This window comes from Pogona vitticeps, chromosome 3 (genome assembly GCF_051106095.1).
Source record: "Pogona vitticeps strain Pit_001003342236 chromosome 3, PviZW2.1, whole genome shotgun sequence".
Taxonomy (NCBI): domain Eukaryota; kingdom Metazoa; phylum Chordata; class Lepidosauria; order Squamata; family Agamidae; genus Pogona; species Pogona vitticeps.
In genome coordinates this window covers 241533960-241558887 of record NC_135785.1, presented here as the reverse complement: position 1 = coordinate 241558887, position 24928 = coordinate 241533960, and the positions used below count along the sequence as shown (strand labels likewise).

Below are 24928 nucleotides of genomic sequence, written 5' to 3'. Positions count from 1 at the left end.
AAATTACAGTTCTTTAGAATTTAAGGAACTGACCAGCCTTTTATTTTGGGTCAGGTCCTCCATCGGACAGACAGCAATTGGTTTTATATGCAGTCATGAAGAGAAGGATAGAGACATCACACGCTTAAACGGTATAATAAAATGCATATGCTTTTTTGCATTTCTCCACCTCAGGGAAGTGAGGTTGATCAATCCACATTTTAAAGCAATGCATGATGAAGTACAACAAATGAAATAAGCTTAACTGTGCTTGGTTCTCTTTCTTTTTTCATTGAAGAAGAAACAGACAGGGATTTCCTGATACACACAGTTGTTGCTTCCCTAAATCCAGTAACATAAGCAAATCAGGGCAAATTCCACTACTTGGTTTCATACCTCACTGGAAACTAGAATGCCTATTCAACCCATAAGTGCATATCTGTGTACAGATATAATTGCAGATATAGTCAGACAGGCCCTCTCTACTTTTTATCATATTTTTATTCCCGTTTGCATTAGTAATGGCATGTTGAGTGGATATGAATAATGAAAGCAAAAGCAAAACAAATAAAAAATAAAAGTGGTCAACTTTGTCCTTCCAGCTCTTGTGGGATTGCATCTCCCATTATATCTCACCACTAGTCATGATGACCACTAGGGATTAAGAGAGTTATAGTCTGGCAACAGCTGGAAGAGTAATATTGCTAATCCCAATTTAAAGAAATGTACAGTAACACCCAGTTATGCATGGGATCAATATCCATTGATTCACTTATTCATGGTCTGAAAATATACAAAAATATAAAAAGAAAACTAATTTCCAGAAAACAGTATTTTCACATGAATTACCAGAACCAGTCACTAGAGGGATCTAAAGACTGTGCTATGAATACTTGTTAGTGAAGAATACACAGAATGGTCTCTGGTGCTCTCTAGTGGCCAGATTTGGTAATGCATGTGAAAAAAATTTCTGCTTTTGTTTTACCATGCTGTCTGTCTGTCTGTCTGTCTGTCTATCTGTCTGTCCTTCACTATTATCTGAGGTTTTCAGTATCTATAGGGGCATGGAACTAATCCCTAGCAGATATGGGGGTCCTACTGTATAGGTAGACCCTTAGCCTGCAATCCTTTACACATTTGTTAAGTCTAATTTAACTGTTGAGCAGAACATAAGTAGAGCCATGCTAGATCAGACAGAATGCTCATCTAATCCATTATGCCCTTTCCACAGTAGTCAACCAGATGTCAGGGAAATTGCTCTGGTATTTGGAAGTCTCATTAAATTCAGAAATAACATGCAGTCTTTCATAAATATGCATAAACTCAGTGGCAGCATACCTTTCATTGAAACCAAGCCACAGCTTTTCCTTGCCAGTCTGATATTAAAATTGCGAGTCTGATATTAAAACTGCATTGTGTTGGGTGGATGGGATCCAAAACCACAACTAAGACAACACCTTTATTATGTCCAACCAAAATGCCAGGAAGGCCCCTGTGGGCTTTGGAGTTCTCCAGAATTCTGTTTCAAGTAATTTACACGAATAGTTCTTGAGAACTGGAAATCTTGCTCATGATGTGGTAATAAGTTCTTAACAACAACCAGACTACTATACTGTGTGATTTACATCATCACCATCTTTTTTTTTTACTTACGACATGATCTATTTATGTTTATTGAAAAGCAAGTCATACTGTGCACAAAGCGAGCTCACTCCAAGGTAAGTGTGGGTGGCGTTCTTGCCACTTCTGTAACCTACACCCTTCCCACTGAATTTTTAATTACTGAGAGAGATGGGAGGCTACTTTAAGATTCAAGCGGATCATGACTGGACTATACTTCCTGGGGCCCTTTCTGAGCAACAGGCTGCCACCCGGCTGAATAAATATCCCAGTCTTTGTCCCTAGATAATTTTAAGTCAAAAGTTAATGGAAGTGGGAGTGGGGAAGAGGCCAATTACAAATCTTCCTCAAAATAGTGATTTTGCACCTCACCTGGGAAGACAGATTCCAAACACACCCATTCATTTTCTTTGTTCAATAACAGCATATAACAGGAATATGGGGAATGCTAGGATCTGAAAGAAAAGTGAAATACTTACTTTTGTCCATGCTGTGGTTTCTAAACCAGCTTTCAAACAGACCGTCACCACAACATACTGCAGGAACAAAGTAGTACGAGAAAAACACTGAATTTCAACATACTTTTCCTGTTTAACATGATTGTTTCTTTCTCTTTTATTTATTTGATTTATTTATTCGATTTATATCCCACCCATCTGGTATATTCTACCACTTTTCTAAAAGACAAGCACTGTTTAAATGTATGTCAGGCAAGAACAAAAAAAAAAATAAAATAAAATAAAGAAAACAAAACCACTGTGACACCTTGAAGACTAACCACTATATCCTTAAATGTAGTGTGCCAGAGCCAGGGAATATTGTTTCTTGGGACTTCAATCCCCAGAATCCTCTGAGCCAGGATAATCACTTGCAAAACAGGCTAAAGGATTCTGAAATTTCTGGTCCAAATAAGTAACACTTCTAAGCCCTGGCACTAAAGCCTGTTTGCAAAAGTATTGTGGTCCATCAGTCTAGAAATTAAACGGCATTATATTTGTAAAAAAATCTAACTCTCCCACCCATTTCAAAAATACAACCACAATCCTGGTTGAGTGCTGTTGCACAAAACTAGGGTCAAAGGAAATGTGTGGCTTGATGATAATTCAGCCTCACAGAAATGTTGGCAGGTCTTGCATCTTATGGCAAGCTAGCACCCTTGTAGATTCTTGCAACAGGGTGGTACAAACAGCGTGATCCAAGGACTAACCAAACCATATGTGCATTGTTTGTTTACCACGACATCCAAATCCAAGCAATCTGGCTTGTCTCTCCTTGGAAATTCCACAGAAACAACCTAGGGATTGTTTATGGTTTATTTATCTCATTGGTTGGGAGAGAGACATGGTAGACTGCCAGGTTTGGATGGTCACAATAAACAACCACAGATGGAAGATTTAGCTGCTTATGCTTGTCATCAGAGTGACTGGGCAGCATATGCTATCTGGCTTACTGCGTGGTTCGAGTATACTCGGTTTGACACAGCCCCCCTTCTAAATGGACCAAGAGAAAAGAATATGTACATTCTGTACTTTGTGGTACTATTGTCATGTACACTTATTTATTTGCTAAATTTATATCCTGCCATTCCTTCAAACGTCTACATTGGCTTGGGCACGTCGTGAGAATGGCTGATGGTTGGATTCCAAACATTCTCCTATATGGAGAATTAGTGGAGGGAAATCGCCCCAGAGGGAAGACCACAGCTGCGATACAAGGAGATCTGCAAGCAGGATCTGAAGGCCTTAGGAGTGGACCTCAACAGATGGAAAACCCTGACATCTGAGCGTTCAGCCTGTAGGCAGGCGGTGCAGCATGGCCTCTCCCAATTTGAAGAGACACTTGTCCGGCAGGCTGAGGCAAAGAAGCAGACCTGAAACCAGCAAAATCAGGGAGCTGGACAGGGGACAGATTGTACTTGCTTCCATGTGGAAGGGATTGCCACTCTTGAATTGGCCTTTTCAGCCACACTAGATGCTGTTCCAAGTCCTCCATACAGAGCACGTTACCATAGTCTCTCTAGACTGAAGGATGCCTAACCTAAATTCCTTCAAAGGCAGCACACATGGCTCTTCACCTTTACACTGTTTTTGCCAACAACCCTGGATATAGGTCAGACTGAGGGGATATGACTGACCCAATAACACTCAGTAAGTCTGATGACTGAATGGAATTTTGAATTTCCTGAGTCCTACAATTTACCCAGTGTATCCTATGGGATACTCAGTGTGGTGTAGTAGACCGAGTGACAAACTGGGACTCAGGACACCCATAATCCAATTCCTGCTCGGCCAGGAAACTCTTGGGGTGGAGAACTGGTGCAAACACTCCTTAAATATCCCACTTACCTTGAAAATCCTATCAGGGTTGCTATAAGTTGAATGCAGCTTGACAGCACGTAACACTCACCCACCTGTACACATTCTACCTACTGTATACCCTTAAAGTAATTCAGTACCACTTTCATTTAACTGCATCCTGCAACATCCTAAGATCTGTTGTTTGGAGGAGGTATTTAGCGTTCACTGCAGTTGTTCAGAGGAGTGCACATAATCTTGCCAGCAGAAAATTCTAAGGGCTCTGTAAGTTACAAATTCTGGGATTCCATAGGATGGAATCATGACAATTGAAAGGGATCAGACATACTAATAGTTTGACATAAACCATTCCACCACACTATTCTGGCACAGGAATAGATTCCATTACTGAGATGGGATGCAAGATCTCAAGGCATCTGAATTATGGAAATCAAAAGCACAGCTATGGCTCAACGAATCACACAAACCTCTCTTATCTTCCAGGCACATTGCTAGGCACAGGTCTCAGGATCTGGATCTATTTCTCAGCACTGTGTGTGTCACTCTTTCAGCCCACAGCATCTCTCAGTTATCATCATTTTCTCTTGGGGAGAATCATTCCATTCCTTTAATAACTGCACAGTGGCAGAAATGCAATTGGCAAAATCTTCCACAGTATAGTGTGATAATACCAAGCCTACTATGCATGGCACAAAGATATATACAGTTGAAGCTGATGGTATTTAACAACATGTCATCAGCAACATGTCATCAGCTATGTAACTTTGGCTGAATTTTGACAGCTTACCGTATAAACTATGTTTCCAACAAACAGATAGTCGACACTGTGACCATTTGTAAATACTGCATCTGAAAGAAACAGCAATGTAAACATTGTGCTTTGTTTCAGACAATATGAGCTACTACTAAGTTAAATGCAAGTGCAAGCAGTGGCCTATTTGGTCCAATACTTGTTTTCTCAAGTGTAAGAACCACTCTTTTCATTTGGGTTTAACTGGATATAAACTTGAAGCTGGATATAAACCACATCACAATTCACAAATCCTTAAACTAAACAGGAAACTAAGCTTAACAGTAAATATTAAGAACAGACTGATGGAGAAAAAAAGACGTTTAAATAAATCTGACTTCACGGCTTGACATGATGCCCAATCATCACCCTCATCCTCATCTTAGAAGTGTAGAGCTGGAAGAAACCCTATGGATCATAAAATCCTGCCGCTGTCAAGGAGGCGCAGTGGAGAATCAAACTCCCAATCTCTGACTCCACAGTCAGGTATCTAAACCACTGAGTACCAGCTATCTTGGCTATGGGGACATGGGTGCTGTAGTCCAACATATCTGAGTGCAGCCAGTCCAGGAAACAATATTATATTGATATAAATATAATAACAGCTTGGCTTTAGCTAGTTGTGCATTCTGAATGTCATTACCTTAGAAAAAAGTAGTGAGAGGTAACCAAGTGACTATGCAAATGACATTCAGAAAGTACAGAAAGGGTCTGAATGCATATTAGCTCCCTGATACATTTCTGGAGTATGTCTTCTGAATCATGTTTTGTACTGACAATAGGTTTTCTACACTGGGTTTTTGAAATTTCTTTCCATAGCACAATACAGGAAGAGGATAGTATGATGATTGTGTTAACCAACAATGTTCCTAGTTCAAAAAAACATATATCAAGAGCTCATAGACAGAGGGCTGGACACTTCTAGCTCCCACATTGCCCATGTGCCACTGTGTTGCAAACAGACATTTCTACAATGCTCATTTTTATTTGCTTTTTCCTTAATGGATATTTTTACCCAAACACTTGTTTAAAAGAAGCTGAATCTTTTCTCTAGCACTCACGGCTGGTATTTTAAAAGCTCTTGGTGGGTATTAATGGTTGAAGTGCCTGATATTTCATACACCAACACCCTTTTCCTTCTCCATAAGTGTACAAAAAGGTGAATACGTGTTAACTGAACATATGAAAGTGCCAAACTTGGCAGGACTTTGAAGTAGCCTCTTTATCCGTACTTAGCTCCTGCTGTGGTGTAGAGTAAGGGCCCCTTATGAAAAAGGGAACACATGGCAGCAGTATGCATTCCCAAATTAATCCAAAAGGGCTATAACCCAGAAATATGACACAACTGTCAAGTGTCAGCAGGTTTCAACATGGCAACCAAAAACTAACACGTCAGTAGAGGTGAGGCAGATCTAAAACAGAAACCTGGGGCTGGAATCTCCAGGTCATTTGTTGCCTGCAAAAGTAAATTATGCTCCCATTTTAATGAAATGACACTGCAGGAGTGGGCACACTATCAGAACTGACTTGAATTTTGAATACAGTCCAACTCTGGTTTCTAAAAAGTATTTACATTAAATAAAAGGATTTTTAAAAAATATAACATATACACTGATCTTTAGTGCATTCACAATGCATTACACATACTGTCTGTATTCTTTGCAAGTGCCCTGTATAAGACCCACTGCTCAGGGGTAAGTACAGTGGTGCCTCGCTTAATGAGCGCACCGTTTAACAACGAAGCCGCATAGCGACCCATTTTTTGCAGTCGCTAATGCGATCACATTGCAATGTTTAGATAGGCTAAACATCGCATTGTGATCATTTCTGCACCCGGTGGCCATTTTGGGAACAGCTGATTGGCGGTTCCAAAATGGCCGCTGGGTGCAGAAAATGCCCCCCCACACCATTTTCGCGCCCTGCCCTCGCTTACCGAGGGCACGAAAATAGCGGTGCTATGGAGAAACTTCGCAGAACGGTGAGTTTAATGCGTTTCTATGGCGTTTTCCGTTCCGTATAGCGATGTTTCCCCATAGCGACGGTTAATTCGGAACGGATTAACCTCGCTATGCGGGGCACCACTGTAGTTACAAAAAATGATTTACTGAAATTAATTCAGTTTCCCAATAAAAACTGCAACTACATTACACCGTGGTTGTAATTTAATGGGACACTGAATTGCTTTGCAGCATAAATGTAACTTTTAGTCAGTTTTCTAGTTATAGATATCTGCCTCACCAAACATTGATGGCGAAATATCACATGGTCCATGTACTAGCCCAACAATAAGATGAATAGAAAGAACGTACAGTGGTGCCCCGCTAGACGCTTACCCCGCATGACGTAGAAATCGCTTAACGACATTTTTGTGATCGCTATTGGGATCGCAAAATGATGGTTCCAATGGGGGGAAATCCGCTTTATGTTGATTAGGAGCCTGATTAGGAGCTTGTTTGCAAAATGATGTTTTTTCTGGCTCCACAAAATGGCTTCCCTCCGCAAAATGGCTTCCCTCCCTTCTCAAAATGGCTGCTTTCCGGATGGAAGCTTTGCATTACAGCGATTTAGAACAGCTGATCGGCGGTTCTCTATGGGCAATCTTTGCTGGACAAGCAGGTATTTCCCCCATTGGAACGCATTGACCAGTTTTCAATGCATTCCAATGGGGATTTTTTTTTCGCTTGACAACGATTTCGCTTCACAGCGATTTTGCTGGAACGCAATATCGTCGTCCAGTGGGGCACCACTGTATGTTTTGTATTACTGGCTAGTAACATAATGACATTTTTAAAAAGTAACAGTTTGTTATTTTGCTTTTAATGCTCAACCATAGGTTAGCACAGGAAAGGGGAACTGAGATTCCAGACCTTTTTGGACTACTGGGTAGAACTGCTGGATGTTGGAGACAAAAAGCATCTGGAAATCCTCAGTTCTTCACCTTGATTTTGTAGTTTAAATAACAGCCAAAGGGAGTTGTGTGCTCCTTTTTCCTCTTCTTCTCCAGCACAAGTGTATGAGGCAGGAAATGATCATTTCCATATGAAATTATCTGAGGATTAGCTTTTCTTTGAGAATTAAGCTGTGACAGATTTTAGCCATGGCTTTACAAAGCTTGTGAACTTTTAGTTCTGCCTCCAGCCAAAGTTCAGTGGTTGCTTTCCCTAGCATAGTGTACAGTGAAATGTTACAAAGAAATCCAGTTACGTCTAGGTATTTTAGAAGAATTTCAATGCCATAGTTTTGTCTTTGTGTTTTCCCTTGTAAAACCCTGCCTTGCTTTTTCACAATCTCAGGGCCCTGGAAAGATTCTTCTGCCTCTGCATTTGACAGTGATGGTCAGGAAGATGTGCTATGAACACATATTTGCAAGGCTACACAAGTGTCCATTCATTGCACATATGCACACTGCATCTTAAATAACTCAAAAGGTTAAAGAACATGCCAGCGTGAATGACACAATTTTTCATCCTGTGAAGATTCTCAGTCATCCAAATATGGTTATCTGTACATTGACTCATGGCAACTGGATTTCTTTCTTCTTAGGCTGAAATGTTTTGCTACTGATCCAAGTAGCTTCTTCAGTCTGAGGAGAGGTGGTAGGAGATCCTTGATATATCCTCCACATTGGTTTCACTTCCCCCTGGTCTGAATAGGCTCGTCAGAAGGATAAAGGACTGGGGGTGAGGGATAATCTCACTTCTGCAGTCCCTCTCTACTCATTGTCGTTAATGGTCATTAACTGGTCTTTCTGGTGTGTGTGGTCCTAATCTTTCTGGGTATGGATGAAAGAGCAGCATGATAAATATATATCTCCTTCCCTCAACAGCAAAAACAGCCAGGTTTTTATTTCTGATAGAAACCTGTTAGGTTTTTTAAATATATCCTTGCATATATATATAAATATATATATATATAAATTAATTTTAAATCTTTAGGCTTTCTGACAATGACAGTAAGACTAGATGTAATCATAAATTCAATGACCACTGTGGAAATTGGCTCCTAAGTATGAACAGCAGAAACCTAAGTTCAAGAAGATACACAAGGATAAATGCTTTATTTATTTATTTTTATGCTGACCACATAACCTCTGGTTGAGTTCAGTTATATTAGAGTTCATTGGTCAATTTTATGGAGCTCTAGTCTCAGAGTGATAAGCTTTTCACATCGCATTCTTTCAACTGATGACCAGTCGCTTCAAGTAACTAAAATGACATACAGGAAGCAGGACTGTGTAGGAAGTGACTGGATGGAACTCAGCTTACACTCAAGAAGATGCATGTCCTTGAATATGAATCGGAGAGAGACAACTGCCTCTGATTTCCTAGACTGTGATACCATTCCATCAACCTTCGATTGCTATTCTTAGTCTGTCATTTCTTTCCTCCTCATACCTCTATCTTATCCCTCCAAGGAGGAGAGGTCTTTGCTTTTGTACTCTAGAAATGAAAGGGGCAGCCATGATTCCTGATAGCTCCAACTTAGGGCTCAATGAGATGGGCATTTATCCCATTGTGGAGATGGATTTGTTCACTCCTCCCCAAAGCTATTACACACTAGAATGTACTAAACTTTCCTAAGCTGTCCTGCCTCCACCTTTCTGAGCTTCTAGTTTTTTGATGTGTGTATAATCACTCTACAGTACTTTGATCTGTTTAAAGATTGCTGGGAATGGACCAAAAGTGAGTCTTCTTTTCTTTAGTTTGTCTGAAGGACCGGTTGGGAAACCAAAGAAAATATTATTTTTTCTTTAAAAAAACCTGATGCAGCATCTCAGCAATAGTCTACCAGAGCCATAAAAGAAATTTCACTTCCCCTGCACTTCACTTAGGCACAGAGAAGGTATTCAATTTTATGATATCTTGAAGTGACTTGCTTATGGAAGGAGCAGGACAAAATATAGTTGGTGGAACTCTAATATGCCAATTGGATGAGGGGATTACACCAAATGGCATATCACAGTTTCACCTGACCCCAAGTGGTCCTATTTAGCCATACCAGCCCACTCCAAAAGAGCCCGTGTAGAAAAGCTCTTAGGGTGAAATTAGATGGCAATATAGGATCATGTTTGATTGCACTAGAAAGAATTGCTTCACTTGGAGCAATCTCCCTCAAAGTGACCCTTCCATGCACAAGAATTGGCTCAGCCCAGCTCCTAATAATAATAATAATAATAATAATAATAATAATAATAATAATAACAACAACAACAACAACAACAACAACAACAACAACAACAACAACAACATAAACAAACAAACAAACAAACAAACAAATAAATAAAGCCCTGCCACTGGACAAAAAAAAGATTCAGATAAGACACTAAGCAGGTTCGGTCTGGTTCACAATTTCTTATGTCATTTAATTGTTGTAAAATAGATCACACTGGATTGTGCCACGGGAGATTGAAAACACAAGCTATATTTTCATCTGACCACATCCCTAGTTAGCTAAAACTATGATTTTTATCACTTTTCCTAGAAGTGTCCTTCCCTAATAAAAATACATTTTCTATTTTTCTTAGAAACAAGTGTCAATGTGATTCTTTTACAAATGCTCAGGGAATCATTCTGAATGCCAAAGAACTGAACCCACTTGTTAACATCACTCCTTTGTTGCTGCTTGATTATTCTCCAACAGGCTGCATGGCAGGACGATTTCTCATTGGTTCCACCAATCTAAAAATACATGTTTTGACTCATCTATATTTTAGGACTTCAGCAGCATTCCTTTCAGAGGGAAGAGAACCGGAGTAGGTAGAATGGATCACTTTGTTTTCCCTGGAAAGCACTATTCTGATTTGTCCTTTGAATTTTAGGGAGCTAATAGGCGCCTCCTTTGCCACTCACCAGGGCCCAGATAACTACACGTACTTAAATCCTCAGGCCAGCATAGCCATTTCCCAAACTAACTGAGAGATTTTCATAGTTATAGTCCAGAAAAGTTAACTTTTCCAAGCTCTGGGACCATAATGATGGGCAGCTGCTGAATATGCAAATAAAACACACACACAGTGCTGTCCGCTGAAGATGTCGGCCACAGAGACTGGTGAAATGTTAGGAAGAACAACCTTCAGAACACGGCCAAAGAGCCCAAAAAACCCACAACAACCAAAACACACGCAATTCTACAGAGTAGGTGAATCTTTCCTCCCGTACATTCAAGACTGAATTGGTGACTAAAACTGACATGGGTGTGTGTGAAAATAAAATCACAATGTGCATTACATACAATGCACACCTTGCTGTTTTTTCAATGGGAATGTGTGTGTCCTTATAGACACCATCAGAGACTAACGGCTGATCTTGCATAGAGATGGGCATGAATCAGAAAAATGGTGATTTGTTTTGAGTTGCAATTTGTCAAGGTCAATGAATCACAAATTACGAATTTATGATTTTTTTCTGATGAATCGATGAATTGATTTGTCAATTTGGTTTTTAATTAAAACTCTATAAAAAAGCCTTCCAAGCACCTAGATACACCAAATTGGAGGGGAAATTCCCCTGATGCTCCTCTACAAGCCCTGTACGTTTGGTGAAGTTTGCGTTTCAGTCATCCAATTTGTACACCCACAAAGTTCATCCCCTCCCTGCAGGAAAGTACCCTTTAGCAGCTGTCTTGGGGAAATCCAATCTTCACCAAACATGGAGAATCTGTAGTGGAGAGTCATGTGAAGCTTCTCTGTGGTTTAGGTGTATCTAGGTGCATTGTTGGCTGTTCTATAGCCAAACAAATCAATGAATCAAAAATCACTAAAAATGTGTTGATTCATCAAGGGAATTGATTCATAAGAATATGAATCAATGCATTAGTAATTTTTGAACAAACCTGGTGATTTGTTTTTTAATTTGTACCCATCTCTAGTCATGCAACATAAAGGCTATCCAATAAGAAATAATAAGTCCCGATCTTTACTTTCAGTAGGCAATACATCCAAATAAAATTGCTGAAGGATCAGCAGACTGGTTCAGAGAAAGAAAAAAAGAGAGGTATTTCACAAAACTATTTATCCTCAAATCACTGAACAAAGTCCATAAACATTTGGTGCAATCATAAGCTTCACTCTAGCCCTAACAAAAATCTGACACCAAAAGATTCAGAAGACCAACCTATTCATCGTAATCATACTTATGTATGTAAATCAGTCCTGAATAAATGTTGCTCCTCTTGAATTTTATGCTTACAAAATCTGAACAATGAAAATTGCTGTCTGTCGAAACTGCATGCAAAAAAGGAGGATCTGGAAGGTCACTGCTGATAAATGCTTGAGCCTTGAAAGTTCTTGGTCTGTCTGTTGTGATTAATTTCCTACAAATCTGTTGTGACCCACAAACACACTGCAGCTAATTTACAAAGGCTGAAGACCACTTGGCTGATACATGGAGGGAAAATGAAAGATTTATTTACCATGTTCCAGAGCTTTCAATGGAAACCAAAAGAGAATGATGGAATGGATCAAGGCGTTGATGCAGTGACCCCAGAACACCTACGGGAAAACAAAACAAGGAAGTCAGGAGGCTGACTAAGCACTCCAAATCTGTTTTAACTCCCATCAAATGATTCATTAGAAAAGTTGTGTTTTTTAAAACTTATTTTTACTGTAAACCCTTTTTTTAAAAAAAAATATGGCCAGGCTGGCTGAATGTTACAAGAGACACACAGAGAGAAAGAGAGAATAAAATACAAAATCAGGCAACCAAAGCTAAAATACTCTTCTCTCCTGAATGCTCTACAGCTGTAAAAATTTGTGCAATAAATAGAGAATTACAATAGTTTACATGGCTTAAATTTTTATATGCAGACATTCAGGGACAAGAGGGCTGGGTGGCAATTGCATTTCAACCATTTTTTGAAAAGAATTTGTCAGAATTCACAGATATTTCCCCCCACATTTGGAATGGAAATAATTTGAAATTAAAGAAAATATACTGAATGTTTGATTGACTTTCTGGGGCTTCACATCATCTTTAAATTTTAGACCCCTCCAACAAGAACCAGAACATTTCTTTCCTTGAACCGTACTGCGCTGAAAAGTCTGAATAGGTTAGTAAAACAAGAGAGTTAAAGCTGGAGGAAATTCTCCAAAATATGAAAAGAAAATACATCAGTGTAACTTTACCTGCATATCTCCCTGAAACATCTTTTTAAACCCACACCCTGACAGAAACAATAAAGTCATCTCAATATTTTCACAAAACCTCTTGGGGGAAGGCAGTGGTGCTGGTTCTTAGAAAAAGCCATCAGGTGAAAGTGTGGGAAATTTCATTACACACTCTCAAATTAGTTGCAGCTTGCCTACATCCTGAGAATGCACCACATAGGGAACATGCTGTGAGCTTGATTAATTTATATGCAGATAAAGGGAATTCTCTTAAGAATATGTGAGTCCTACCACCAAGATTCTACTTTCAGTCACTACACATGGAACTTTGAACTGACATTAGACACTATTTTAATTCAGCATATGTTGACTTCTGTGTGCAACCAAAAGCTGGATGCACGTCAGTCAGTTCAATGCACTGAAGACTTTGGGAGATCAGCTTCAGGCACATGGGAACTAGAATCCAATATTCAGGACTCAACTAAACCCAAAGGTGACCATGGCTTAACATTTCAACATGTTCCTAATACCTGAGCTGTTGTGGAACATGTGAAATAATTAAGAGAAGGAAAACTTGAAGCACATATATATCCTTAACTTTGAAGAAGTACAACCAACCCTCACAGGTTCAAACTTCCAAACAAACATGATGAGCCATGGTGTTCTTTATTTTAAGAATCCAAGCAGTGTCCCAACACTGTCCAAAGAAACAATGTGCTGGACTGTGAAATAGTATGCCTGGTATCACAAGGATTTTCAGCACAAAGATGACTGAGAAGCAATTAACGTATGAATGAAGGGCCATTAGCACAGAAGCTGTAGTGGTTTCCATACTGAAGAAGCATTACAAGGTTTTATGGCTGAAAAATGCTGACTTCGATCATCAAAGGCATTAAATTATTAAGGACCAAATTTGCTCCCTATGTCACATGCATCCATACATTAAGGGTTTCAGTAGTCAGCTATGCAATCTGAGGTGACTTATGTAGCTGCTAAGCAGAAGGCCTTTTCAGTGATGATATTCTAAGAATACACCTATGAGAGGTCATCCTGTCACCGACACTCCTGACATTTTTGCACCAAAGAATTGTTTTCCCAGGCATTTTAGCAGCAGCAGCAGCAGCAGCAGCAGCAGCAGCAGCAGCAGCAGCAACAACAACAACAACAACAACAACAACAAAATAATAATAATAATAATAATAATAATAATAATAATAATAATAATAATAATAATAATAATAATAATAATAATAATAATAATAATAATAATAATAATAATAATAATAATAATAATAATAATAATAATAATGTGGCATCAAGTCAATTCTGACCTATGATGACTCTTCTCAGAGTTTTCTAGATAAAAAGTACTTAGAAGTGGCTCACAATTCCCTTGTTCTGAGGGCATCTGTACAAACAGGCTGGCTCTTCTGGAATACACAGTGGGAAATTGAACTAATGGATCTATCTAGCCAGCTAGATGCAAGTATAACCCTGCTCTTCAGTTTTATCTAGCTTTTAAATTTTTGTTTCCTGTTATATTCTTTTTTTTTCTTACAAGGCTGTTTTGAATGTTATACTAAATCACAATTTAGTATTGGAAGAACAAGTACAGCAAGCCACAGATTCACAAACTTTATCCATCTTCTCCAAGGCTGCTGGTTAGTATGTTATCTGAACTATAAAGTGTGATTAAATTTAAGCATGGTTACTGGGAACCATCATGATTTGTGGTTGCTTTGTTTCCACTATCCATAGTTAAAATTAATCATGGTTTGCTGGATAGGACACTAGAATTGAAAGTGAAATATTGCAAATTCCTTCACATGATGTAGAGAAAAAGAGGGAAGAGTTAGGGTTAGTGCAAGTTTGCAGTTTATTGTAGTTTGTGTCTGCAATACTACATTGTGGCTTGACATTAGATATCAGCAAATTAGGGAAACCAGCTTTGGAACTTTGACTGAAGATCAGTACAGAAATACAATAAATAAACAGGCAAATAAATAAATAAATAAATGTAGCTGCCTTCTAGCCTCAGTCCCAGTTACTTTTAGAACAATGATTTACAGAATCCTTCAGTAGCATGCTACTTGTGGGATTCTGGGAGTTGTAGTCCAAATAATAATCTTCCTAAACTCTGCTGACACAGCAGCTCTTCAATCTTGCTATCTGCATTTTACAGACCATAAAAATGTGTAACATAGAAAGAATCACAAAGAAGAATAATTTCAGTTGCTTTATAGTCCTGGACATGAATTATTGACCATTTCCAGCAGCGCAAAACTGGTATACTATATGTACAAATTAAAATTTCAGTTTAAATCTGAAGTTCCCTCTTACTCTCTCTATGCCTCAGACAAACATAGTTCCTTACCCTGCTATTGAACCCATCAGCATTTTGTGTAATTTTGTAGAGTTGGGGAAACCTAAGCATGTTGTCTTGAGTGCATGAGCGTTCAAAGATTCCCAAGGTGAAGGGAGGCAATGCTGTGAAAATCTAGAGAAAACAAGAGAAGATATTAAAGATAACACATGGTTAACTGTATAAACAAGTCGAAAGGTAAGAGTCATACCTGGGAGAAAATCCTGACACTGTTTAAAATCAACAGCAACGGCTTGACTGAAGTCAGTGGTGCTAAACCTAAAGGGTTCAGTCAGAAGTGCAAAACCTTTTCTAGTGCAATGCTATGAGCTACAGTATGAAAGGCTGAAATTGACTCCAGGAGGAGTCCCATGGGATTAAGTACGCTGGCAATGAAGGAGAAAAGAGGTACATCTTATGCAAGATAGGAGATTACAATACACTTGAGGCCTTGGACAGTCTCCAAAATAGGTCCTTGTTAACACATATTTTGAAATAATGACCAGTATCTTGTACGTGATTTATGCATACATAAATTAAGTAGCATAACTCAGAGGTGAACTGCTGCCAAATAATGAAGCGCTGGTCACATTACGAGACACATGCCTAGCAATGCAACCAGCACTTTGTTAATCAGCAGCAACTCATTATAGTATACTATACTATTCAAGTCACGCTCACATAAATCACCAGTAAGATTGCAGTTAACCGAAGTAAAGCAAATGAAGCAATGACTGAGGCTTGTCACCTCTATCATTCATTTTTATTATTTCTTTTCAGGCAAACTATTTTCTGTTTATTTTTTTATAAATTATATTCATTACAAACATTATTATTTTAATTGATTGGCTAATTAAATTCAGATGAGTAATCAAATTAGGGAATTAATTAATTTCATCTGCCTGTAATGAATTAATATAGACATTATATCCCTGCCCTTTTATTATGGGCTTCCAAGGTAGCTAACAAGAATTTTTGCCAGAATTCTATGCTTTGTCTGAACGAGAGCAGCTGTATTGAACCTGTGACATTTAGATAAGCGTTGACTCATGATTAACAGATGATTCAATGAGTTTACTCTATTTGGAACTAGGAATAAGACTGCTGGACAGCATCAACAGTGGTGTAGAGTGAGGAGATTTGCAACCCAGCAACACAAACCCCATCCCTGTCATTAAATGAAGTCATGCAACAACTTAAGAGGTTTGTGGATCACATTTTGTATAAAAACCTGCTATTAATCATGGAAATGAGGAGAAAAGATGGCATACAGATAAAGACTCTAGCTCTAACTAGACTGTTTTTCTCACCACCACCGAACATTCATTCACCAAGCAGTGCCTTGTGAGAAGGGCCTTGATGAGCTTTTCTTTTGATTTTGGCTTGCACTGATTTACTGTGTTTTGCCTTTACTTCTAAGATGTCTTAGATGAATTAATGAATTAAAATGCATTACTATTTCCCCCTGAATTGTTTGTTCCAGTGGAACATTCTGCAGTGCTCAAGTAACATCATGCATCTATGATCATGCAGAATGTCACTTGGAACTAATTTCCACCAATTATCAATGGGACTTAATTTCCAAGAAAATGTATTGAAGAGTAAACTGATTGAATTTATAGTTGAATCTAAATTTGTATATCATACGGACAATAACGAGGAAGCTTCAGTGCAAAGAGTGAGGAAAATAGGTTTAAGAACCTGATCAATTTTGTCAGGGGAATATTCTTATGATGTGAGTGTGTGTGCGGTGTACTATAAAATCATATTCGATTTATAAAAACCTTAACAGGATTTTCAAGGTAAATAAGATATTTAAGGAGTGATTTTCCGAATTCCACTCCTACCCATAACAGATGAGTTTCCATGGCCAACTGGGGTTTCAAACCCAGGACTCCTGAACCCTAATCTGTCATTTTATCCACTACAACATTCTGAAAGTAATATTCTAACAGTACTGTACAAGATTGTTAGTTACCCATGATTAGCCAACCATTCATGTAAAGGGGAGAGGAAAACTATTAATCTACATTAATTTATTGTTACAAGAGGACTGCAGCCAACCAAAAGGGATTATTAATTCAAATCAAGGTATGAAAATGAACAGATACCTCACTCCCATTATCTTTTTGTCCTCAAACTAGGTTGATGATAGATGTTACAACTGACAGTATTCTCCCTTCATGTAACAGGGACTCTTTTAGAGTTTACACCTAGGAATCTTTAGTCTATAGCCCACCTTTTCCCCAAGCCTCAGTTACTCTCATGTGCTGCTCCTCGTACACCTTCCTGTACTTTAAAATCAAACTGGAGTTATATAGTTACAAATGATACACTTATGACTTATTGTTATCATTGATTTTTAATTTCAGGAAGCAAATTAGCAGCTATTAACAATTGCTTTAAACTGGTAGCTGAAATGTTTGGAATGATTCCAGTTGCTGCACTTAATATGGGGAAGAATAAGACCAGATCTTGCTTCCATATTGTTTTAATTTCCATTTGTATCGTCAGTATTTTTGAGGTTTGTTGATGGAACTCCAAATTCTATAAGGTATATTTTTCTTTGTTCCTGAGGATAAGTATAACAACCAGATGGTAATAATGATGAATGATTTTGATTTCCTAAATTAATTTTTTTGCAAGCATTTTTCCTTATTATGCATTTTTGATTGGAGAAGAACATTTAAAGAAGTATTGAAAAACCAAAGTTTAATTGTGTTTAGTTTGCATATGAATTTCTGAAGTGCAAATTAGTTTGGTCCACACTAAAATGTGAAAGGAACAAATGTTGCCCCCATTCCTACTCAGAAACATGAATATCCCCACTGGCTATCAATCCTGAATGCTACATAACTTGATTTTAACTTGATTTCTAACTTAAACGTGTATCTCTGCACTATATGTACATTAAACTGGCTGTATATAATTATATACAATTTCTATTTATTTTCTTTATTAAAAGGGGGGGGGGAAATCCTTTCATTGTTAAAGTTTGGAGTATGATCCCTGCCAGAGATGTTTCAGAATACAGGTGAAGATCAACTTCAACAAAGAGCCAGCTATTCCTAGGGATCAGTAAGAGCAAGTACATTTCCTAGCTCCATGATGTCATCAGTCTCTTTTGAATTAGTCACAAAGCAACACACCAGATGGCTACATTGAGAGCATTTTGTATTCTTGTGCATTAAATGAGAGCCAAGACTAATGGGCAGCTCATATGATTGACTTTCCCTGCTGTGTCTACACTCATGGGGAACATGTCACTGTTTCCTTCTTGGGAGATTGCCCCCAATTACAGCTGCTGGTTGAGCAATCATGAGACACAAGGGACACTGTTATTCCCATGAGAGCTTTGTATAACAAGGCTCTTGGGACATGCTAATCCATCCTATGTATGTGTCACACTTTAATCCTGATGGGAATGGGGTGAGAAGTCCCCTTAATATTTTGGAGAGGTTTCAAATGACTAATGGTAAATGGTATTCACACATAGGCACAAAAGAGTCCCATGACACTTTAAAGACAAGCAGCTTTTATTATGGCAGAAGGTTCCGGGAATCGCCTACTTCATCAGATGTACCTGGTAGAATAAGCCCTGGTTCACAAAAGTGCAAAAGCTTATGCCACAATAAATGTGTCATCTTTAAAGTGTTTGCAGGACTCTTCAGTTGTCAGCCTTAAACAGACTAATAGGGCTACCCTTCTGGAATTAAGGAGAGCCTTTGCATGTGATTTAATTGATACAAAAGAGCATTGTTGTTCACACGCAGTAAAAAGCAACAAGGAGAAGATGCCTGTTCCTTTCCAGCAGGACTCAAAAAAAGATACACAAAACAGGCAAGCTTCCCCCTCTCCCCACAGGAATTTCATCACTTAAAATAGGATTCTCCTCCTAGGATATTTACATGGACAAACATGACAAAATAAAGCAATTTACAAATGTCCAAAGAATTCCACAAGTGATTTTGAGATCTTAGAAAACAAAAAAGGCAGCCACAATGATCCAGTGAAATAGAAAGGGCAGACATAGCAGGAACCCATGTACTCCTTCCAAAGAACAATATTTCTAGGCTACCAAGGATTAAAGATGGAAAAATACCTCATTTGGATTTAAATGTCTTAGTTGTTTGTTGGTTTCTTTAAAAAAAAAAAACTCTTACAGAGTACAAGTGTTATGGCCGCATATTGTTCCCCCCACCTTTGCTGATGTGTCAGAATCAAAGACTTGTGGGTTTTATTAAACCCTAGGCCTCTCTCCACTGAGTAATTATTCAATTTTATTTGCACCCATGGTACTTTTCCTGGTGTCCACATGATGCAAGTTGAAACCAGCATCAACAGTGTCAAAAGCATGACAAATAAGCTTACTTTTTCCTTGTGTGGACCCTATTACAGTGGTATCTCGGTTTACAAATTTAATGGGCTCTCTGGGACATTTCATAATACAGAAAAATTCACAAACCAAAACATGGTTTCCCACAGGAATGTATGCATGGGGGCGGCGCTAGAAACCTCCCAGGCACAATACAAACTTGCTTCGTATTGCGGGAAAAAATTCATAAAGCAAGGCATTATTTTCAATGGATTTTTGTTCGTAAACCAAAAATTACGTTAACTGAGGCGTTTGCGAACGGAGGTACCACACCACTGTGCGGTGTTTATTGCTGCTGATCTGTGCCATCTGTAGATGATTTTCATGAAATGAAACTTCTTTGTGGATGTATTCCATTGTCCAACTCCACCTTCTGTGGCTTAGCAACACTCCCACCTTTTTGGTTTCTACATTAAAAAGTCTCCCTTTTCCTTCTTCTGTCTTCCTTCTTAAAATTCTCCATATTAATCTGGAATCAGTCAGAAGCAGGAATAATTCCCCACTTCTAACAGCAGTTGGGTATCATATGACACATCATTTTGTCCCCCCCTCCTTTAAAAAAAATTAAAATGCACAAGCATATTATAACGCCAAGGCCAATGTTTCAGAATATCAAAATGCTACATTTTCATTTCTCACTTTTTGGAATGTGAAGGTAAAGGTAAAGGTTCCCCTAGACAATTTTTGTCCAGTCGTGTTCGACTCTAGGGAGCGGTGCTCATCCCCGTTTCCAAGCCATAGAGCCAGCGTTTTTGTCCGAAGACAATCTTCCGTGGTCACATGGCCAGTGCGACAAAGGCTTTATAATGGTCTCCTCACACATAGAGATTTTGTTTTCCGAGAAGACAAGGTTAATTGCTCAAGCAAAGACAACCACCTGGCATATATCCTTTGACTTGTATTCCTTCACTCAATGGCCTTGTAGGCTCCTCCCAACTTCATGATTCCATTATTCTAACTTGGGGCGGTGGGAAAGGATCAAATGTTAAATGCAACCCCTGAAATCTCCCCCCCCCAATTTCTTCCATAGAAGTAACAAAAATGAACATATATTAATGGCAATATTTTCAATGCAGCACAAAATAGTCTAACACCAATGTAGAATCAGGAGCAGAACACTACTTGAGGGAGAAATGGTGGCAGCAGTGATGATGTTGATCACAGACAGGGAAAGCATCACACACAGATCAACTGTTATGAGCAGGTGTAAAAATGTGAAAAAAATTAAAGTAAAAGAAGATTATTATGCAGTTATATGTAGATAGGCTGAAACTGGAACACTTCTCCATAGTGTGTTAATGAAAGTGTGCTATGGACAGATGATGGGTGGGGAACCAAAGGTAAGAGGGGGGAAATGGGCAGAATTAGGGTGGAGAAAACATGCAAAAGGGCATGGCAATAAGATCTGAGACCAAAGAGTCAAGAGACAAATCAAAGCATATATGGAAGGATGTACTATACATACCAGTACATCCAGCAGCAATAGCCCTCATGTGTCTGGATGCAAGTGAAGGGACGATTAATTTAGAGTAATTCAGATCAGCAACAGAAATACCAGGAATGCTTTGGAACAACTGGGACCAACACCACTGTGTGAAGAAGCTCATAGTTTCCTGTTGTATCCAAAGTGAGAAAGCCTATGTCAAGATATAGTTTCATATTTTGGCTTGTGGCCCAAAGCTAAGCCACAGTATCCCATTTTGGATGCAACAGGTGCCTCATCTTCCTCCCATTCCCATAGCTAAGGATTGGTGTCAGGCACATGTGAAAGAACCTGCAGTTGGAGCAGAAACACAGGATGGGGATTGTGGAAACATTGCTAAAGAAAGCAAGCATCTCAGAGCTCTGTTTATAGTTCTCTCAGGTTGGATGTGAGATTGAGGTGTGTGTTGCCAGCTGATGAGGTGCTTTCTCTAACCATAAAAACATAAATGAATTTTAGACCAGTAAAATCTCAAAAACAGACTAGCTTTTGGATCCAGCAGGAATTTTCATCAGGTTGGGCACAGCAGAGCCAGGGTAAGGAGCAGAAAGCAAAATAATAATAATAATAATAATAATAATAATAATAATAATAATAATAATAATAAGAAAAAAAATAACAAAACAATTCAAGAGTGCAGAATACTGCACACCTCTAGTGACTTCACTGTCTATGGAAAGATTTGGATTTAGATTACAGTACTTATTTCTCAATTTGCATCCCTATACCAATTTATCCAAATCAGTGTTTGATTTATCGAAATCAAGGTCTGAGTGATCTGAGTGATACCTTAGCCACTGTAAAGTCGAAGCATTTGATTTAATGGACCACAAGTGTACAGGCACATGATAGGTTAATATTTTCAAGACACTATTCTTGCTTAGAGGTAGCAAACGGAGGACTGTTCACTTCCCCCTCCCCCAAATGTAAGGAAAATGTAAGGTAAAGCAAAACTAGTTCCTAATACACATCATGCTACATATACTGATGATCAGCTGAGATAAACTGTGTAGACATAAACAGCAGAGGTACACCATCCGGGGTCTGCATGTTATCAAGCTGAGACAGGGGACACTTACCACATTGTAGAGGCCAATGCACCAGCGCTCAAATAAAATCTGCCCAGAAAATCCATTAACGAATGCAAACCAAAGCTGAAACAGAAGAAAGTTACACAAAGCTTTAGATCAATGTGACAAAAAAGTTTCTATGCACTGAAGAGGAGAGTCTGGAATGTGGTCATCATCTGGTGGAGGCAGCTGTTGGATAGATTCTAAAGATAAGTGTTCACAGTTGTTCTCTTTTAAACAGTGTTAACACTGCTGAAGCGATACTGCAATCTTTATAATTTCTATCATTATGCTAAAATAATAAACCTCTTGTAAACCTGTAGGAAAATCTTATTGCTAGCAAACTTTCAATATGTATTCCTTATTGTCTGAACATTATCTGATTTTGCTCACAGAGCATGTAAGGCACAAAAGCCATGCATGCCAAGCTAATCCTCTAAATAACACATGAGACTACGCTAGCCCATGGTTCATTTATTTCAGGTTGTATCCCACCCCCGGGACTTGGAATGCATGATAACAGTTTAAACACACACAGAGACACCAGTTTTTGGATTACTGCAAAACAGAATACACAAAGTTTTGGAAAAGTTTCATTTGGGGGCAACAATTCTAGAAGTGTCCTGCCAGTATGGCTAAGAGGCCTGGCCATGCTGGCTAGTGATTCTGAGAATTGCCTTTTGCTGGTATAGTATAGCTTACGATAGAGGTATTTGTCCAGTGGACTCCAGTCACTGTAAAGAAGAATTTCAAAGAAGTATTTTTTCTAAGCTTTCATCCCAGGCTAATTGAAATTTCAACTCTCCCTACCATGCCATAGCACATTGCTTTGAAACTTTCCATCGTTTCACAAACAGCTTCGTAAATATCACGGGAAGCTTGGGTTCATGGGAGAAAAACAAAAGTCTAAGGCTGGAAACCTCTGCTCATTGATCTGGAAGGAAGCCCCAGGACACACATAGTCCATCTCGTTCTAATCCAGCAGTTTTAATAGATAAGAATGTCAATGGGGAAACTCAGGTTGACAAAGATCCTTGCTCTAACAATGGTAGGATACTTAAGGATAACAGTATGCATATTCATGGTAGGTTTTATTATTTAGCCCATAGTGTCTTATCTAGGTTGGAGAGCTGAGGGCCAGCAGAACTGATACTAGATGCAACTGAAGCTGAGTTAAATCCAAATTCTCCCCATTCTGTGATAAATCCAAATTCTTTCCCTTGGATACTGGAAGTTACTTAGGTGGGCTCGTTCTTCAGCTATTCTCACAACTAATCTTAGCCAACACAACAGTCTGAGATAAGCTTGCCCAAGGGGGCTCTGCCAGCATAAAGGAAAATTGTCCTATCATCACAAGAGGCTTCTTCTCATTCCAAACCTCCTACAGCTGGCACATTTTAGAGTTAGTATTCCACCAACTGTTGTATTTGAACTCATTCAAATAAGTGGGACTTAGTCACAACTAACATACTATAGATTGTAGTGATTTCAATCACTCTACTTTAAATCTGAATGAATCTGGACCCAATCCACAAATCAGGAATAATGAATCTTTGGTCCTCCTGTTCCATTGGATTACAGATCCCATAATCCCTTAACATTTGCTGTGCTGGCTGAGCTTCTATAAGTCCAAAACACCTGGACATGTGAGATTCCTCACCCCTGACTTGGATTCCATTATTCTTTACAGGACTGGAGTCCACCAGACAAGTACCTCTTTCCTAAACTATACCAGCATAAGGTAAATTATATGACCTCCCAAATCAGACTGCTGTTAATTAAAGGGTCCCTGTTTTGATTCTAGGACACAATTGAACTGCATATACTGTATTTTATTATTTATTAGTCTCATTTATAGTCCCAATGGAAGTGGCTTATTGTGTTAAAACAAGTCAAATTAAAAATACAATAAATTATTAATTAAAAGCAATTAAACTATAGCTGTATCCAAGAACATACTGAGTGACTAAAAACATTTAAAACTTTAAAGATAAACTTGGGCTGTGACTACAGGGTCAAATACTGTGGGATTTGCTGTGGATATAAAATAGATATATTTACATTTTTTTAAAAAATTGATCATCCAATGCAAAAGCCAATTCAAATCTGTCTGTTGCTCCTAACAGAGTTTTTTCCCCTCTGCAGCTGAGGGCTTCTACTTTTTTAATCTGGAGTGATTCAAACAGATTTTGTCCCCCATGTGATCAGTTGTTTCATTCACCGAAAAGAGGGTTGGGGGTAGGCATGGCTGTGGCTGGTAGTCTAATAATATACTAAGCTGGGTGTTTTCAACAGTGGGAATATCCATTCTAAAAATCTTTCTCTTTCTCTTTAAGAAATAAAAAAATATTTTTAAAAATAAACTACCAAGTTCAGCATTAGATCACCTTATCACTATATTGATATATACTAGTTTAGTTCTAGATCACATGTGCATGGACCAAAAAAAAGAGATAAAAATCGATATAAAATAGAAACCACTCCAATGAGCTACAAAAGACTAGCTTTCCATGTTATGTGTATGTGTTTGTACATTATGGAGAATTTTGGAAAACTGTCACTTTTCCCTTGTACTGTGAAACACTTCAAAAAGCCAAATATCTTACAATAAAACAAAAAAGGAGAGACAGAAATTGGCAGAGGGAGAGATCAAAGGAAGGTGAGCTATGGCATGGATCAAAACACATCAGATTTCAGATGTCCACACTGGCCCTGAAACCATCCACATTCTCTATGTTATCACTAATCCAAACAGAAGCATAAAAATTAAGCTTTAGCGAAATCAAATCACTCTGATCCAGCTTGCCAGTGTTGTTGTAACACTTTAAAG

General features: G+C 38.5%; 1 protein-coding gene across 6 annotated transcripts in view; it reads right to left on the bottom strand.

Moving 5' to 3' along the window:
* Positions 1 to 24928, bottom strand: part of ATP8A2 (ATPase phospholipid transporting 8A2) — a 417881-nt gene that overhangs the window by 109960 nt on the left and 282993 nt on the right. For all 6 annotated transcript variants that reach the window (XM_020788593.3, XM_072993721.2, XM_072993722.2 and 3 more), the window contains 5 exons: positions 22108 to 22182; positions 15183 to 15305; positions 12115 to 12193; positions 4702 to 4763; positions 2079 to 2135 (listed from right to left, as the gene is read on the bottom strand). In XM_020788593.3, coding sequence (XP_020644252.1) covers positions 2079 to 2135; positions 4702 to 4763; positions 12115 to 12193; positions 15183 to 15305; positions 22108 to 22182 — 396 coding nt within the window. The remainder of the gene's footprint in view (positions 1 to 2078; positions 2136 to 4701; positions 4764 to 12114; positions 12194 to 15182; positions 15306 to 22107; positions 22183 to 24928) is intronic.